Source organism: Ixodes scapularis, unplaced genomic scaffold (assembly GCF_016920785.2).
Source record: "Ixodes scapularis isolate PalLabHiFi unplaced genomic scaffold, ASM1692078v2 PGA_scaffold7__128_contigs__length_106722199, whole genome shotgun sequence".
Classification (NCBI taxonomy): Eukaryota; Metazoa; Arthropoda; class Arachnida; order Ixodida; family Ixodidae; genus Ixodes; species Ixodes scapularis.
Window position 1 is genome coordinate 68,188,336 of NW_024609882.1, and position 19,667 is coordinate 68,208,002.

At 47.8% G+C, this 19,667-nt stretch overlaps 1 protein-coding gene across 1 annotated transcript in view; it reads right to left on the bottom strand.

Annotated features, from left to right (window-relative positions):
- LOC8026606 (cullin-associated NEDD8-dissociated protein 1) overlaps positions 1-19,667 on the bottom strand; it is an 81,500-nt gene that overhangs the window by 22,346 nt on the left and 39,487 nt on the right. Inside the window, exons 17-24 of the mRNA XM_029985597.4 lie at positions 18,163-18,277; positions 17,230-17,315; positions 16,587-16,745; positions 12,422-12,489; positions 10,214-10,308; positions 8,264-8,367; positions 3,348-3,415; positions 676-869 (exon numbers count right to left, since the gene is read on the bottom strand). Coding sequence (XP_029841457.2) covers positions 676-869; positions 3,348-3,415; positions 8,264-8,367; positions 10,214-10,308; positions 12,422-12,489; positions 16,587-16,745; positions 17,230-17,315; positions 18,163-18,277 — 889 coding nt within the window. The remainder of the gene's footprint in view (positions 1-675; positions 870-3,347; positions 3,416-8,263; positions 8,368-10,213; positions 10,309-12,421; positions 12,490-16,586; positions 16,746-17,229; positions 17,316-18,162; positions 18,278-19,667) is intronic.

A 19,667-nucleotide genomic window follows, 5' to 3' on the forward strand; every position in this document is an offset into this window, starting at 1 on the left:
CGCGCAAAGAGATAAGAAGTTACTTCGATTTTTCAGGATAAAAGGTCCGTTCATTATGCGAGTAAATACGGAAGCAGAAATTTTACTTCGCGTAATGAACGCCCCCCCTAACTTTGCATCGATTTTCCGGAAAAAAAGTGCGTTCATTCTGCGAGTGAATACGGTATTTGAAAAATAATCGATTGAATTTGTTTGGAAGACAATAAACAGTTGTTTCGGGGAGTGAAAACAGTCATTCATTTTGATCAATTTCCCCACTAAATTGGTGCATAGGTCACGTGATGTCGGGCGAAAAAATTTTCCCTCTAAATTTAGAGGGATAAATTGAATTGATATATACTAGGTTACGTGATAGCGATATTAATTTTCCCACCAAATTTAGCAAAGAAACTGAATTGGTGCACAGCTCACCTGAAGTCGGGCCATGTAATTTAAATTTTCCAGCTAAATCTAGCGGGGAAACTGAATTGGTGTATAGGCCACGCTACGTCAACTTATCCGCTAAATTTAGCGTGGAGGACGAATAAGTGTATAGGTCACGCGAGATTAATTTCCCGGCAAAATTTAGCGGGAATTGCGCTGACAGATGGAAGGACAAAGTTTTGGGATTGGAAAGTTTCAAGAGAAGCATTTCGCGCATTAAAAATGTGAAAGGTGGCACGGCGACCCACGGACCCGATCGCTCGGCGAGGGCCCACTTGGCGGCGGCCACGACGGTGGCCCTGGCCAGGGGCGAGGGAGAGGCCAGGCAGGCCTCCAGGCGTGGCAGCAGCTCCTGGGGCCTGGACAGGGACAGGCGTCCCAGGCACTCCGCCACCACGTTGCGGGCACCTTCCTCGGGACACTCCCAGTGCTGCACCAGCAAGGCCCTAGGAGGTTTGGGGGGGGTCAAGGGCAGCCTCGTTGACACACTTCACCGTGCATTTCCAACTGATGGCATCGAAGAAGTGTCATGCTACCGAAGGCCGCGATCCTGGTCGTATCACAGTGGCGGTAATGGATCTGCCATACGCCTGTTACGCTGCAGGTCGCTCTCCAGCTCGAGTCGACGGAAGCTCCGGCAACGCCGCGATGACCAGCAAAAGAGCACCGCATTCTCTCACACTTTTTTCCGGGACTTCTACGCACAACCGCCAGGCTTTTGTGACATCACTCGTTGCCCCTTCGGGACTACTTTCGATGTGTGGACGGAATAGGACGCTAAACACACCGGCTTGAGATGCGTTTCAAGCACAGTTTCAAGTGGCGTGCTTTACGTCCCGTCGCCGCCCATGCGTCCCCAAAATACAGTGTAGACCGCATATAACGCATGTCGCGGGAGTCGCGAAAATCCGCACTATAAGCGGTACCGTGCTATAACCAAAACATCAATTTTTCAGGCCAAAATGCGTGCCATCAGACAACTTACCTTTGTAAAAGAATTTATTTTAGGTTAGATGAAAAATAAAGCTTAGTTTGAGGAAAGTCTTTATTTCAGCGGACTAGTACACTTCTCTCTCAAGTGTGTCACACATTTTGAAAGAAATGAGCGACTTTTGACTGGCGCAGCCTTTTAACGGCGTCGTGGGTTGCAGACGGACGTTGTGAGCGTTCAGGATTGCTAACCCTAATCACTTTTCTCCGGCGATGAAAACGCGTGAAAATTCGCATCCTTTATACGGTACGCGCCAGTAATACCTTCAACTTGAGCACAGGCATGAAATGCTCCAAATAAGAAATCCGGGCGATGTTCAAAGACACAAATGTTTAGAAAGCACCACAGTAGTCGAAGTAAACAAACACAACAACACGGGCGTTTCTGTCGTCTTGAGAGTGCCGCCACAACATCGCCGCACGATTAGGTGGATCTTCCCTTCTAGTACGTGCTGGGTTATCATAGCGACACACAACGAAAATTCACAGTCAAGGATAGTGCTTTTATGCGGAACGATGAGCTTCTACCACGCCGTCTACGTTGACGGTCAAAACCGACGCCATGTTTGCGGACAGAAGCAGCCGGCCTCGCAGCCCGCGACCGGCATGCAACGCGCGCGAACACTTCTCCTCGACCTGCGATTGGTCTGTCGTTGCGGTTGTTTCCAACGTTTCCAACGCAGCGGAGGGACGCACGCACGTGAACGACACGTGCGTGCATCCCTCTGTCGCTATGGCAACTGAAGCCTCTCTCTCTGCTTTTCCCCGCTTCCTCAAGCAACCTCCTTGCCCCGCGAGTGCCGCTTGCGGCTAGTGCCATTATCTAGTGTCGCACAGGGAAGCGTGCTCTCTGCGTTGGTCAGTCGGCGCGGTCGCCGGGCTGTTTCGAAAGCCGCACTATAACCAATATTTCCCTTCGCGCGCCTGCATTTTAAGCGGTGTGTAATTACATGGAGTTCTATGGGAGGCGAACCGGTGGTTTAAAAAAGCTGCGTCATACCCGGTCCTGCACTATAAGCGGTTACGTTGTAAGTGGTCTATACTGTAGCAACGAAGTCTGTCGGAGAGCTGTTGTGTGTCGAGTTGAGATTAGAGAGCCCATAATTATACCCCGATTCACTCCACGAGAGACCACAGTGGACACCACGAGTTATCCCAGCCACTGCAGTGTTGCGAGCCCGTCGCGTGACAATGAGCCATGCGCGTCGGCACGCCTCTTCCAGGGTCACGCGACTCGCTCGGGATTGGATTCGATTGGCTCCAGTGTCTAGTAGCGTCCAGCGCAGTCCATTGTAAGGTGAAACGGATTATAAAGAGTCGTCAGTTCCAACCGCGTCGAGCGCTCGCTTTTGGATGATGTTGTTCATGGAAAGAGAGAAGGAGAGGGAGGATGGAAGCAAATAAAAAGAGAAGGGGCTTCTTCTGCGGTCCAAATGCAAAATGAACTCAGTGTCACTGGACTAGCAGCAAGGTGCAAGATGTCGAAATATACTCCATTTCGCACCTCTGGGGGTAGGAAGGGAGGGTGAGCGCCGCTCAAGAGCTACCGACGCGGTCGCGTCACATGGTCCATCTAGCCTCAGCACAACTCCATCGCCATCTTCAGAAGCCCTCTCTTCGACGTCGCTTTCTACAACCCTCCCCATAGACTTACGAGTGCAAAATCATGCTACAAAGGCTGCAAACTAGAAGGACAGCCAAACGTACAAGCCTCAATTGAGACTACTGTGCTTGTAAAGCCTTTTTGCATACGGTGCTCTCTACACCGTTACGAGATGGTTTATTTTCGCCCCTATTTGCGTTATGCCCGCACCTACTCGTCTAACTACAGAATGAAGTTTTGACCCCCCAATCGCAAGTCAGCTCGAAGAATTATTTCCAACTTCTGCAGTAACTAATTTCGTTTTCAGTAGCCAGGTGCCAGTCACACTTACCAGATAGATTCGATGAAGGGCTCCAGGGCTTGGATGCTTTCTGGACTTGCAGATTGGCAACTGATGATCTGGCCAAACACAGGAAGCAGAGAACCATTCATGAAATGGGGGATTCTCCCAACGATGGAGACCACCACTATCTTTGCTATTGCCAGTTAAAGCAGGCTACTGAGGCAATAGGAACAAATCGCTCCATAGTAAGGAGCTTTATTTCATTTGACCAAAATGACTCGGTTTTCCATGTAACACATAAGGATAATAAAGCAATGTAACAATTACATCTTGAAATCAATTTTGAAACACACTTACGAGGGTGGACTGAAAAGTTTCCGGATGGACAATGAAAGCAAAATAAATCAGATTCAAGTTATGTTCTATTTTTAAATATCCCCTCGAAGCTCAACGCACTCGGTCCAGCGTCTCTCCAGCTTCTCGATACCCTCCAGAAAGTGACCTTCCTCAAGGTCCTCAAAGTAGCTGTTGTCAGTGTCCGATAACCTCTTCGTTCCACCCAAAAATAGTTTGAGTTTCCGGAGCAGGTTGATGTCCGAGGGAGCCAAGAGAAGTGAATGGGTAAGTATGAAAAAATTTTAAACTTCAATTCTGTCAGTTTTTGGCGAGCACCTGTACTTGAATGGGCAGGTGCATAGCCGTGGTGAAACTACATCTTTTTCTTGACCATTTCCAGGCATTTTTCCTGTATTGCTTCTTTCAGCTTCTCTGAAAGTGTTTAGTATTTGCCTGCAACTGTTTTTCCTTTTTCAAGGTACTTCCAGCCGACTGAATGGTCTTTGCCTTCTTTGGAACCGATTCACCGTGTCCAGTCCATTAGTTCAATTGCATTTTAGTTTTCTCGCACACTTCCAAATTATCGGCCGAGGTTTAGACTAAAACAAGTTTTTGGTCGGGACTGAGCAAATGCAGCACCCATCTTGCAGGGAGACTTTACAAACCTACCATAGTTTATTATGTAAAATATGAACTTACACACTTTTATTCGGCAATCTGCCATGACCATGTCATGAATTTTGTCCCCGATTTCTGGTGTGGTAGCTGTTTTCAACCGTCCTGAACATGGTTCATCACTCCTGTCCGTGCGACCACGCATGAATTCCGAAATCCAAATACATAGTAGAAAATGCAGGTGCTGATTATCCAAGAACAGTATACAGTATAGACCACTTACAACGTATCCGCTTATAGTGCAGGACCGGGTATAACGCGGCTTTTTTAAACCACCAGTTCGCCTCCCAAAGAACTCCATGTAATTACATACCGCTTAAAATGCAGGCGCGCGAAGGGAAATACAGTAGAACCTCGTTGATACGTTCTTGGTTGATACGTTTTCCTGTCCGTTGCGTTCAAAAACGCCGGTCCCGTTTTACTTCCATAGAGATACATGTATTAGTTTCCTGCCTGTTACGTTTGCTTTCCCGGTTGTTACGTCCAAAAGTGCCGGAATCGCGGCGCCTCGGCGCCTCGGCGCCTCGGCGCGCTGTGCGCCAAGGCAGCCAAGGTGCCACGCCGGCTTGAAGCGAAGCGAAGCAGAGCCGAACAGCCGATCCACGCAGCGCGGATCGCGCGGCCGCGCGGCACGCGGGCGCCCCCCTTCCCTTTACTCCTTTCCCCCTCTTTCCCGGTCTCCTCACTGGGCTTTGCTGAGCTCTGCGAAAACGCTCGTTCTCTCTTACTCTTTCTTTTCATCTGTCCTCTCTCTCCGGCGCGAGTTGTTTACGCGCCGCACGCACGCCGCGACGGCTGCATTTCCAGTTTCTGTTCGCTCGACAGCTCGACTGCGTGAACAGTGCCGTTTCTGAGTGCGTGCGCGTTGACGAAGGCCATGACATCCCGAAAGAGAAAAGCACTCTCTTTTAAAGAGAAGTTTGACATACTTCGCACGGTGGATCGAAATCCCAGCCGGAAGAGGTCTGAGGTCGCAAGAGAGCTTGGACTCGCGCCGTCAACTTTAAACAGTATCGTCGCGAGACGAAAGGAGATCGAGGCGAAGGCTCCTTTCTACCAACCAGGCTTTAAACAGGCTCGGGGGGCAAAACACGCAAAGTTAGAGGAGGCCCTGTTGGTATGGTTCAAACAAGCCCGGGCATCTTGTGTCAACATCGACGGAGGCATTCTGCGAGAGAAGGCGCAAGAGATTGCTGATCGTTCGGATATCGAGCATAGCGGACATTGTGGCCGACCTCACTACTGCCGACAACAAAGAAAGTGATGAAGAAGACGAACAAAAAACCAACGATTACGCTGCACCCACGTTTGCGGACGCGATCGCTGCGTTGGACACCTTGCGCCGCTACGTAAACGTTCATGACTGCGCGGAGAGTGAGAGGGGACTGCGGCTTCTGGAGAAACGACTTTTACTGCATACCATTAATTCGAAGCGGCAGGTGGATATTACGCGTTTTTGTGAACGTGTCTGAGTCCAAAAGAGTTCGGTAAGTGCATAAAATAAACCATTGCATAAGAGCTGCTTTCTATCTTATATAGAGTGCCTTTAAGTGCGTTATCGGTTGCTGCGCTTTCCCGGTTGATACGCTTTTTTTCCGCGGTCCCCTGAAAAACGTATCAACGAGGTTCTACTGTACTGGTTATAGTGCGGTTTTCGGAACAGCCCGGCGACCGCGCCGACTGACCGACGCAGAGAGCACGCTTCCCTGTGCGACACTAGATAACGGCACGAGCCGCAAGCGGCACTCGCGGGGCAAGGAGGTTGCTCGAAGAAGCGGTGAGAAGCGAAGAGAGAGGCTTCAGTTGCCATAGCGACACACGCATGTGTCGTTCCTGTGTGTGCGTCCCTCCGCTCTGTCATTGGAAATAACCGCAATGACAGACCAATCGCAGGTTGAGGAGAAGTGTTCGCGCACATTGCATGCCGGTCGCAGGCTGGCCGGCTGCTTCTATCCGCAAACATGGCGTCGGTTTTGATCGTCGACGTAGGCGGCGTGGTGGAAGTTCATCGTTCCGCGTAAAAGCGCTATCCTTGTCTGTGAATTTTCGTTGAGTGTCGCTATGATAACCCAGCAGGTACTAGAAGGGAAGGTCCACCTACTCGTGCGGCGATGTTGTGGCGGCACTCTTCAAGACGGCAGAAACGCCCGTGTCGTCGTGTTTGTTTACTTCGACTACAGTGGTACTTTCTAAGCATTTGTGTTTTCGAACATCGCCCGGATTTCTTATTTGGAGCATTTCATGCCTGTGCTCAAGTTGAAGGTATTACTGGCGCATACCGTATAAAGGATGCGAATTTTCATGCGTTTTCATCGCCGGAGAAAAGTGATTAGGGTTAGCAATCCTGAACGCTCACAACGACCGTCCGCAACCCACGACGCGGATTGTGGACGCGCTGCGCCAGGCAAAAGGCTGCGCCAGGCAAGAGGCTGCGCCAGGCAAAAGTCGCTCATTTCTTTCAAAATGTGTGACACACTTGAGAGAGAAGTGTATTAGTCTAGTGAAATAAAGACTTTCCTCAAACTAAGCTTTATTTTTCATCTAACATAAAATAAATTCTTTTACAAAGGTAAGTTGTCTGATGGCATGCATTTTGGCCTGAAAAATTAATGTTTTGGTTATAACGCGGTACCGCTTATAGTGCGGACTTTTGCGACTCCCCAGACATACGTTATATGCGGTCCACACTGTACAACCTTGGTATAAGTTCTGCCGCTCATCTTTCCTCCAAAAAAAAATTTTTTTTTTTTTATTACTGCTGAAGTTTTGTTTTTATTCATGATTGGAAAGCACACGTTGTTTGACTTCAATGCTTGTCAACGTGAAACTCTCTGAACAATCATTTTCACATTCGAAGTTAAGTAATATGAAAGCTGCCAACACAAGAGCATGAACATATTAGGGAATGGCAATTCCAGAAACTTTTCAATCTACCCTTGTTTGTTTCCCAAACCAACATGCTGGAAAACGTTGAAATGGTGCCCTGCATTCAATCTAGAAAGTTGCGTGCACACTGTTCACTGCTTACTGGAACACTAGAATGATAGGTAGTCACATTACTCTTAAAAGTGGATTCATGAATTCCTACAAATGCATGTAACGTTGAAGCATCCTTCACCATACAATAACTGAAACATAGTGCCAATATCCAAAGTGTATTTCGGACACCATGTTTGGTTGACAAAGTGGCAAAGCGCAGCTCACTAGAGGAAAGGTTTTGCACATTTAAACCGTTGATGGTCGAGTTTTTTTCCCAAATTATGCTTCCCAGTGGGCAGGTTTTGTTTACAATGAATAGTATAAAGAAAACATGCTGAATTTTTTCTTAATATCTGGCGGGACCACACAAACAATGCTTGCAAGCTCTTCAAGTGCACAAGCATCAAACAAAGCTATTGAAGGCGAAAAGTTTCTCCAATTCGGCTTCAATCTGGTGCTTCCGCAACGTTCCAGCAGCCTCGGGCTCCTAACTGAAGGTACTTTCTCCGTCGGTTGACGAGCTATCATCCTTTGAATTTGATTCCGAAAAGCGTAGAAAATCTGAATTGGAAGAGCCAGTGCTCACATTGGCACTACAGCCAGAGCGGCCCGCACACGAAGTGAGCCTCACATGTGCGAGGCACCTGACTTGAAAACTATAAATAGCCCAACAAAGCAAAACATTTTGCAAATACAACGCTCATAGTTCGCCAAAGACATAACAAACAGCAACACCTCCCGCGGTGCCCGCAGTTTTGCACGTAGGCGGGCATTTTCAAACGTGATATCCCCGTTGTACAGGTACGGCGACGACCATCAAAGGTCTAATGTGGGCCACCAGAAAGTAAAAGACGACCACCAAAGGTCTAATGTGGGCCACCAGAAAGTAAAACAATCTATGCAACAAAACATGAGCAAAAAACCCCGAAATGCACAAAAAGCATAGGAAGCAGCTAGCTAGTACTCCGCCTCACCTCCTTGAGGGAGTGCAGCAGCAGGTACTGCCTGCGTGGCTGCTCCCCAATCTCGCGCAGCAGGAAGGGCAGGTACTCCGGAAGGTTTCCCACGCTCACGCTGCCTGCACAACAAGAGACGGACACCAGGTTTCGGGATACTGCAAAGACCCTCTATTTTCGCGGCCCCTATTTTTCGCGAATCGTCACAGAGGACATAATCGCGGCCACTAAATTTCGCAAATTCCAGACGCATGCACTGAAACTCTTAAGGACAGGAATTTTTGCGTGCCCTTAAATTTCGTGAATTTTTCAATTTGCGAACATCGAAGGTTTTACAGTACCTTCTTACCTCCTGCCCAAGTCCCATAGGGACAGAATATTTTGTCGGCTTAGTTCCTCGAGGAAATTGCCGCAAAGAACCGTGAAGGAGCATCACAAAAAAACGTCACCAAGGACCATCGCATTAATTCCCGCGCTAAATATAGTGGGAAAATTAATGTCAAGCAACCTTGGCGTCGCTATGCGTTGTAGAAGCGGCGTGTCACGTCATTCCCTGAGGCGGGTAGCAGCGAGAAAAAACCAACACCATTCGGAAGCTAATACAGTTAGCTACCGAATGGAGCATTGCCCCCCGTATGCCTAACTGAAGTACCATTGTTTCCAGGCCACACATGTATAGAAGTTGAAATTTTACCCGGTGCAGACTATACAAGAATTTTTTTTTTTCTAGATGATTGATTCTAACGAGACGTGATAGATCTAGCGACTGACAGGGTATGCCAATGATGAATAATGTATGATACAAGCTTCCTTGTGAGCTAATGAGGCGGGTGTTTGTCAAGGTGCGCTGTGTAGAACTCTTCATGTGCAAGGTAGGCAAAAGGTGCGGACTTTCTACGCAACACCTTTAATTTTTGACCATAAATTTGCCTCTGTGGACTATAGTCCGGAAAATACGGTAGGCGTATAACAGATGCGTGCCGCCTGCTTCGTTGGTTGCAAACCGAGTCACGGATGCCAAAATTGAATGAAAGATGAGTTTTATGGTGCGAGAGTTACCAGGGCCAAAATGCACCAAGTGCCTAAGCTACTGCAGAAACAAGGATTGCGGAAACAGAGCTATAGTAGCTGATGATCTAATAAGACTATGAACATGAGTTGTGTATAACATGAACACGAGTTCTGGGTAAAAATAAAAATTAAGATGTCTCTAGATTTTAAGATCAAACTGCCCATAATCTGCTACACTTTAAACTATCTACAATGGGAGGGACATTTATTACGAATAGAAGTTACAACCTTCTGCCTTCCAAGAAGGAAGGCAGAGTGAAACGAAAGATGGTATCTAAAAGGATCTTAAAAACATGCTTGTCGCTGTTGATGTAGGGGCTTGTACTGCCACAAAATGTGTAATACAGTCACTACTTTGCCGCAATGATAACCCTGCGGAGCACCTTCACCACAAAACAAATACAGATGTGTCAAGCGCGAGTGGCCAGTACTCAATCGGGACATCAAAACTTCATGGAAATGATTCCTGCGATCGAAACTCTCCCCCATCCGCAAACAAGTTTTGATAATGTGTAGTTTGTTGTCGATTGCCCTATCCCATTCTGACTGCCCATACCTAAGTAACTGCTCTTTTGAAAGCTGGCTTGACATCTTCACTTGCTAGTCCAGGGGATGATTTAATCAATACCTCAGCTTGGGTGAGCTGGTGGTTCATGCTTACACTTCACAGCGCACAAGAACACACACTTCAAAAGTTTACTCACACAAAGAAAGAACACTCAGAACATCCACACACAGTGTGAGTGTTCTTTCTTTGCGCGAATCTGAGAATCATCATCGTAATCGGTGGTGACATTTGGGGGGAAAGGCGTGGGCCTTGCGTTCTGGGTGGCATTGGTTGGGGCCACCCGAGCCACCGTGTGAAAGAGGGTTTCCCGTGCACACAAAGGGACTCACCGAGGGCAAAGGAGGCGGCCGTCTTTACTTCTTCACTCTGGGACGAGAAGGCTTCGAGGAGGACTGTCTGCAGCTCCACAATGCCACTCAGGTCTCTGTGGGTGGGAAAGGATGGGGACTTCTCAATCATCGCTAGAAGATTCCCCAAATGCCAAGAATGGGAGCACATGCTCGCGTCCCACACCTCTATTGCTTGGCGAATAAAAACAGCTCGGCATTTGGTTTGAGAAGAAAATGTTTGCATTGACAGACTAAGCAGTTGTGTCGATTCCATATCATTACCAACCGTGATAAACGTAAAAACCACCTTAAGAAAAAGGAAAAAAAAGAAATCAGGACAATTAATATGTACAGTTAGAATGTGACTGCACACTGTTCCCTGAGCAGAGTACAATTAAATGGTACTGGAACATACTTGAAGTAAAACAGAAATGCTCAAAACATGAAAAAAACTAAGAGGTCAAATGAAATGAAGATTAAATCACAAACAAAACTTTTAGATTGGGAAAACAGTAGACGCAGTCTTGAGGTCTGCACGGGCCGACATTTAGGAGCCCGGCCCAGCCCGGTCCGTTGCCTCCTGGGCCCAGGCCTGCCAGCGGCTTGCTGTTCATTTCGACAGCCGGCCCGGCCCAGCGCCAATTTTCATGGGTTCGCTGAGGGCACTCTATTTTCACCCGGTATGAATAGCTCACAAATTGCGCGGCACAGCAGCTCGCTTGCCACTGCTACACATGTTGACTACAGTACCCAACAGTCAATGCAGTAAGCATCCTTTCTTTTTTGTGACTAAACCTGCATATTGGAGAAGACGGAAAAACAAAAATGGCTAGGAACATTAGGCAAAAGCATGTGCCAAAGTTGAAAAGGAAGGGTAACATTGAGACAGGCTCGAACAAAAGACGAGCAAAGCAAAAAAAAACTTTTAGTTTTTTTACTTTGGTCGTCCCATCACAGACCAGCGAAGCTGTACTATGATGGGACGACCTCAGGCACAGCTTCTTGGACGACCTCAAGGACAATGCCTAGAGGACAATGTCTAGGACGACCTCAAGGACGACTTCTAGGACGACCTCAGGGACGTCTAGGACGACTTCAATGACAACCTCAAGGAGAATGTCTACAACGACCTCAAGGATAACTTATAGGACGACCTCTCTAACAACCTCAAAGACGACCTCGAGGACAACACCAAGAGAAATTCAGCCTTTCCACTCTGGTGAAAAACAGAGTGGAAAGGCTGGAAAGGTTGCCGCCATCTATGGGCGAGGCCGGCAAGCCGGTTGTCTGGTTGCCGCCGTCGCTCATAGATGGCGGTAGCTGTCCAGAGTTTTGTGTCAACATTTCTTTACGGGGGACACAATCCTCAAGAAACCTGCCCTTTACAGCTCCACTGTAAAAACCACTGTTTGTTGCGGTAGTTTGCGAGAAATTGTTTACCTCTCCCCCATATTGTGGATGCACACACTCGTACGTAAATGCTTTCCGCCTGTGAGGGTGCGCATTGTGTAGGCACGTATGTGTGCGTGTTGATGACAAAAATAATGGGCGTCGCTGGTGCTCCAAAGAGCATTCGGTACAAAACACACCGAACAGAATAAAGACATATACAAACACATGCATATGCTTTCAGCATTTGGGACTCCCACACTGTGGTCTCTACCCCAACCCCCTAACAAGCTTCCAAAAACACTGCTAATAAAAAAAGAAAAAAAAAAAAAAAAAGATTTTATAAACATTGCTGAAAAAAAAAAAAAAAAATTAAAACCCTGAACAGGATTTTAAAAACGTTGCTGCCAAAAGAAAAAAAAAGAAACCCTGAACAAGCTTTTAAAAACACTGCTGCTAAAAAAAAAAAGAAAAAGGAGAGTGACGGTTGGCTTGGCTTGCTTTGGCTCACCTTACAAACTTGAATGCAAGGCCCGTGACTGGCTCGGGCCCTTCACGAATGTAGCCGTGAAGCCCGAGCCCGGCCTGTGGCCCATACCCGTGCAGACCTCTACCTCCAAGTACAAAGTACCGCGAGTGCTTTCCCGCGCTGCTTTCTGGGCCAGCTTGCTAAAAATGTGATTCATGGCTAAAGCTGCGTGAAAGGAAGCACTACCAAAAGCTAGAGCAAGAGCAGAGTGGAACAACAAGTCGAGTTTCAAGCCCTCGCGCGTCTCAGGCTAAGAGTTTAGTCATGAGCAAGCGGTAAAAGGAACTTACATGTGCCTTCCGATCTCGCCAATGGCAAGCAGGGCAAACAACTGGATGGAGTCCACACTGCGATTGGCCTGCGCAGACACACGTCTTTCACTCACTCCCCAAAGTGATGGTATATAGACTCTTTTCATGTTTACAAATACAAACTCCCAAGAGACTTCCGGTCGTTCCATTTGGGCAAGCCACCCCCGAGCCTGTTGATGTCAAAATTTCTGGGGAGATCTAGTGCTACAGAAATCACGAAGCTTGGGATTTAGCGAGGTGCTTCTGCTGTGCTAGTCAACACACAAGAAGGGATCGGCCATCTTACGGGAGAATGAAAACATCTCCAACAAATCCCCCCCTACCCGGTCCTTTAGCTAACCACCGGGAGAACTGGTGTTGATATATTTCCTGAACGCTGCAAGAATCAGTACTGTGGTGGCCATCGTTTGCCCTCTGATCCGATCGAAAGTTTCCCAGGGATGCAAAGAGCAACAGCGTCTCCTTTTGGCACTTTTACGGAAAGGGTCTACACAAACGGCAGGTGGAACACACTCGCATTCACAGACACGCAGATTCGGCACGCGGAAGTCTTCCGAACGGCACGCGGCTGGCCGCAATTTTTCTAATGAAGCCCGGCCGACGACCTGCTTCCAACAGACACGGAGCTAGCCGCAGAAAAAGAAATGCGCGTAAAGAAAAGGTGCTGCGACGTGCTCTAAATGCACAAACTAAGACACGAGAAAGAATGAGAGAAACTGCATTGCAACACGGGTCCTCCCGCCATATTATTAAGTGAACATTGCCATCACTAGCATTCCCATTCTTAGTTCCCTGCTTCATGTCTGCGTAACTATGTTAAAATTCCACTGCGTTGTCGTGTACATTGCACTTAGTGTTCTCCGTCACAACTATTGCATATTGTCAGAATTAGTTTTATCCTTCTCAATAGTCTTTTGCACTGTGCAAATGTGCCACAAGTGGTTAGAAGTGTTGTGTAATGTCCTAATTAGCTAAATATTAAACTTCAATTTGAAATAGGATATATGTATTCATCCACCTTAGGCTTTTAATACTTACTAGTATAACATTCATTTCTGCATTTAAATGATCATCTAGGTTTAGTTACTTAGTTTTTCTTAGTTTAAAATTGCTCTTTTTTTTTTTTCCGGCCCTAGACACTAGGACAGATCGCTTATCTAACAACTCCCCTTAGACAAAAAAAAAAAAAAAAAAGAAATCACGAGCCATTCCATTCTACAAAGGTGGATGACCAGCAAAGCTGTTTAGCAGACAACACCAACCCGCCCCGAGGAGCCCGAGGAAACTAGACACGCGCGGCGGAACCGCCACCCCGGGAGAGGGGAAGGAAAGGAAACTAGGCATGCAAGCGCTTGGAACAACGACAAAGAGAGGGCAATGCGACCGTAGACATGGCCGATGCGGGTCGCACAGAGGCAAATCTTTGAGAAACCTTTATTATCTACCTCAGAGTCTGCTGATCTTGAAAATGGTGCCTACTGATAACTAATCTATTGCATAGACTTATTGCTAAATTACCCAAGCATCAAGGAGAATGCAGGGAATGGTGCTCCACGCGCAGCACGTGCTTGCGTCTGCAGCAGTAACTGTTCTAAAGCAAAAGCCTAAAACAAACGGCATCCTGCACACGCATTCGTCAACGCTTTATTTTAGTTATTTACTAAGTATCTTTTATACGAGGAAGACGCGCGAGCGTAGAATTAAACAGCTTTGCTGTAAAAGTTAGGATGCCCCTGAGCTAGACAATCCGTTCAACGGCGGCGGTGGAAGCAGCTCACATCGTGAATGTACGGACTTTGGGGTGAACATTACTGGACATAGTATTTGCACGAATATAACAATATTTTTTTTCCCTCAAAATTCAGTGCTTTAAGACACACCTCGCAGTAAATTCAAAATCAAGATCGGCCATGAGGTGTGAGTCAGGAGAAAGCCATCCCTCCGGCATAATGCGGGAGATTGGGTGCAAAAACAAATGGGGGTGTGGGGAGGAAAGTTATTAGTTCTTGTGCCACATAAAGGGAGAAACAGAATGTTGCGAGTATCCTGTCGTTTTCATGTTTGGACAACACACACAGCCGCAAAAACGACGCACCGCATGCCAGTGTGGGACACCAGCCAGTTCTAGCCAAGCCAGATCAAGTCAAGACACAAGCCGAAACCACTGGCCATATTTACGCAACCATGAAACACCAGGTGTGTGCTTATGAAGGGCAGGATTGTGAATCACTTCCAGCAGTCTTTGTTCTGTCTATGAATCTTCTAGTTTCTGCTCGATTGTGTTCTAGCATTTGTACAGTTGTGCATCGGTGCTTCTGCTTCGTGCGCTAGGTAAACAAATCGACTTGACACAGTGCTCCCTGGTTCAAGACGATTAGCTTGCGGTCAAAGAGCTCACCCCCCCCCCCCTCCCCCAAAAAAAAGAACTAAGAGACAAGCATATCCCCGAAGTTGGGAACGGGAGAGTGAGGGAGGAACTAAGTAGTGACCATGAGTGCAGACAAAACGTGCGCAACATTTTCTCAATTCTCGTCCGCTTTTCACGTCTGCTATGCCCTCGAGTGCGGTAACTTTACGTTTTCATTACGGTAGTGATAATTTTCTTTTTCCTTTTAGGGTTTCAAAACCTGCCCTCGCGTTGTATTTGTGGACACGTTATATAGGATACATGCATGTGTGAGTAGCACCATTAAAACGTTTGATGAACCTTCAGCCAAAAAGTAAGTGGTTCACATTTTAGACTTAATGGCAAGAGTCGTTCTTGTGCACTGCAAATATGTAATGCAGCAGGAAACTCCAGAACTAGTGCCATAAAATTTCTTTTCAAAACAAAATAAAAAAAAAAATCTTTTTTGCAAATTATTAGATTAAAAAAAAAAAAAGTAACATAGCGAAGAAAATTGTTTACAGTTTGCTCTCCTTCCCTTAATTGTTCAATCGAATGCCCTAATGGCTCACAAGAATGTTTTCCCCTTTGGCTCAAAAAAGACCAAACTCCCTTAGAGCCATTTAAAAATTTTGGTTTCCATTTGTAGCTTTCGACAGAGGCAAGCACTTCCTTCAATATTTTCACGAAACAAATCTGCCACCTAGCCCCACCCCCCCATTTAGGTCAAATCACAGAATTAAAGCATGGAACGCTAAGTTTTGCATTTGATTTAAAGTGGGCTAGACCAATGCGACACTGTTAACACAACAAAAGCAATAATTGATTTTTGACTATTTTGTCTCAAAATCATATTGCCGTCATCAGAACTACTTGTGCTGTGGAAACAGCTCATTTGGTGCACCAAGTTGAGCAGTAAAGTTTAATTCTTCTCAATGGCTGGCCCGAGCAATATGCAAAAAAAGCAACATTGTCTCGTTAATAACTAAATGGCAGAGCCAGAGTTCGCCTTCCTTTTCTTCTCACCGCACGCTCCTCGGTGAGAGAGAAGGGGTCCTACATACCAAATATGCCCAAAGTGCTAGTGGGGAAGTGGCCTTGCGGAGTGCCGGGTTTGGGGTGGGACATGTTTCTCTCTCTGCGTTTGCGAAATGTAGACGTTGCACCGAAGTATGACGAGCAGGTAGCTTCTTAAACCTTCACACATCACGTATGCCACCGTGACACGTAATTGCGACTTTCTTGTAATGCGAGCGCAGTTTCGAAGCGGCTGTGAACACACGCAATGACGACGACGATGCAGCGCGTGCACGCATGCTTTCGAAGAAGCTGGAGACGCACGACAGCGAACATGCGGCGAATCGCTGAACCGTGTTGTGGCACCAGTCACGTTTCCTACAAGAGCATCGGTCGCTTTACAGAATACTTGGGGGCCAAGATTTAGACCACTGCGATACGCTGCTTTGCAAGCAAAGCGTATTGCAACGGCCGCATTTGATGGCGATGCTTAGAGTGCATGCTCAGAACAAGCTCAAATTAATAGGCTGCTAAGACTGGCAATCTATGGTGCGGAATGCACATTGCAAAAGAACTGTGGAAGCTGGCCGTCAGCACGCTTTCAGCACTCACACACAGAGCTATGGCTGCCAGTGAGTACTCCTATTCGGTTACTTTATTCGCGCTAGCTCTGTCCCGCAGCATGCATCTTGGCCGGCTCACGTGCTCGTGGGTTGAAGGGCCACGTCCCCGAACACCTGCCTGTATGTCCCTGAGCAGGTGCTGGACCGTGGGCAGGGCCTCCCTGGGACACTGGAGGGTGAGTGCCGCCACCGCCTTGGCCATTGAGTGGTACGCCTGGCGGTGCAGGCACGCCGCTGCGCCCGCCCCACCAGCCTGGTACACGGGGCCGCTCAGCTCCTGCGGCAGACGCACAAACTCTCATGCCCGGACTCCGAGGCCAGGTCACGAGGTTGGCCACCTTCTGCCTAGTGTACGGGGTGTTTGCGAGGAAAGAGAACTGTGTTTCTTGACCCGCGTAAATAAACTATGTGTCGCAGAACACAGAAGTTTGAGAACGGGGTGCAACCTGGATCAGAAAATATAAAAGAAAAACAAAATTTCTCTACAAGCCAACGTCAACCTAAACCAAATATCATCAAAAAAAGAAATGACGTCATGGAAGCCTGTAGCACGTTTTGTTAAAAAAAAACTTGACAGCAAGAAAGGTAACATTGTCTTTTTTCTTGGTGTCAAGATTTTTGCTGTGCCACGGAGCCAACCAGCAGAACACAAGTGTAAAAAAGCAAGCAATGCTGCCGCTTTCACTTCCCAGGCATGGTGTAAAGGAAATCCCCTCACAGCCTCGCACAGGTGCAAGGAGGCTCCCCTGTCCGTTGCTCACCTGGAGCAGTTCGTTGAAGCTAAGACCCGGCAGGTTAGATGCCACCAGTGCCTGGAAGAACTCCAGCATTGCGGTCAGGGCACCACCTGCAGAGTTTGGCACACTTTGGACACGGGCCAGTGCAAAGGCTGACGCGAAGTTCAGTGCAAAGACCAGTGCAAAGGCCAGTGCAAATGCATGTGCAAATGCATGTGCAAATGCCTGTGCAAAGGCCAGCACAAAGACCAGTGCAAAAGCCAGTGCAAAAGCCAGCACAAAGGCCCAGTGCAAAAGTCCAGTGCAAAGGTCCAGTGCATAGGTGAAAAAACATACACACTTTTCGAAAATAACTGCATACCTGCTAAGTTCGGGAAAGCCAAATCCGGGAAATTTTCTAAACCAGAGAGGGGTAGCATTTCTTTTTAAAAGAAATATTGACAATGACTTTACACAAGGACAACTTGATTACATTTGTATTGCACTGCTCATGCTAGCAACATACAGATGGGCCATGCTATCATTATCACTGTTGCGACGCCAAAAACTCCTTGTTTAAGTGCGAAAAGGGGTAGGGGTGGAAAGGGGTGGTTAGTTTGTGTTTTCTGGGAAATTTTCTTGTCAATCGTACAACCATACAAAATGGTCAAAATTCTAAAGTCTTCCAGGTAATACAGGAGACTTGGCGGCTATGCAACTGAAATGCCCATGCAGTTGGGGGAAGGGCTACACAGCAATGACACCCCAGTGACCACACCACAAGGACACATACGCTGCTTTCGATTAACAAAGATGAGGGTCTGGAATACTGAGCCTTCCCAACCACCACTAGAGCAAAATCTTCAAGCTGCCGCGACAGCCACTACAGAAGGACTTCCGAAAGGGGCCAGTCACGACACGACTTGGGTGCACTTTGACTTTACGTTCGAGGCTGGAGGGTTCGCAAGGCGGTCTCACCCTGGAGCAGGGGTGATCGCACCAGGACTAGAATCTCCGGCAAGATGGCGCTGCTGACCAGGCTGAGCGATTGCTGGTGCACCCGCGACATGGACGTCAGCAGCTGCAGCGTCAGCTGTAAAGAATGCAGCGCGTGAGTCTCCCTCGAGCCTTCCTTTCTCCGGAGCTTTTCAACTTTTCAACCTCCAGGAAGGCTCGCTTCTCCCGGCGGATAGTCGAGGAACTCCTCCTGGTCTCGACATCGATCCAACAAAGCACCACGGGAGCACCCGAAACTTACGAAGAATGATGCACATGCTAGGAAGTGTCCTACCACATCGTTACGCATAACTTCATGGATCAGACTCCATAGAATAATGCTTTAACTAAGAGAACAGTTTACTTAGGGTAGTGGTGTGAGGTGTCTGGAACGCGTCTCGGACTAGTGTTTCTATCGAGTCTAAAAAAACAATCCCTCGATTTCCGCTGGACGTCGCCGGTGAATGCGGCAGACACCTGTTTCGCTGCAGGTCGCTCTCTATAGTCCGTTGCGGTTCAAGAAGGTAGGGCGAGGGAAAGGAAGGCCGAGGAGGAAGCAGATGGAATGCTGAAGAGAGGAGGAGGTTTCCCCCTCTCTTCTCTAGCGTTCCGTCTGCTTCTCCCTCTCATACCTTCCTTCTCCTCGCCCAAGCTTCTTGAGTTGCAACGAACTATAGCTTTACAGTCCATGAAACTTTCGGCAGCCGCGAGTTGGGACGCCGAGACGACGGCGACGCTCCCTTTACCTCGAGCTTTTCGCCGGCATTTCTACGCCAGGACCGCAACGTCCGACGGCACGACTCCCCGGCTTCTGCGACGTCATTTCTTGCAAGTTCTGGACTGCTTTCGACATGTGGGCGGAATGAAATGCCAAATGCACCAGTCAGTGCGTTTGGCATTCCAAACGCACCGACTGGTGCATTTAAAATTTTTTGGAGCGCGGAAACGCGCTCCAAGAAACCGTACCTGGGGTACTCTAAGGAGCTCCTGCGTCTCTAGGAACCCAGTTTGAGAACCCACGCAAATAAAGCCCGTGCAGAACTCTAGGGACATTGCAAAATAATAATGTACCAGACCACAGGAAATATTTAGCTCGCAATTATCGATCGACGGGTGACTCGGGTTTACTAAAACGGCGCTTAAGCTGGGGAAAAAAAATTAACAGTCCCGCATTCATTCACGGTGCAGTCAAAGCGATAGCCGCGACCCGTCACGGCGATGTCGTCGGGGGTCGACGTCGCGATGACGCACCGTTGGGTGCACGAACGAAGGCGTTCGGAACAAAATAGATGTCTGACCATTTTGTTCCGAACACTTTCGTTTCTTTTCTGCTCCAGGGCGTGTGAAAGTGCATCTCCCAGCACGAGTTCTTAACATTGACAGTACTACAACGGCATTTTATTGTCAGCTATTTGCATTTTTTCAGACAGCATACGCAGTGGGCACTGGGTACTAAAAAAACCCTAAGTAAAGAGCGGGTTGTTTAC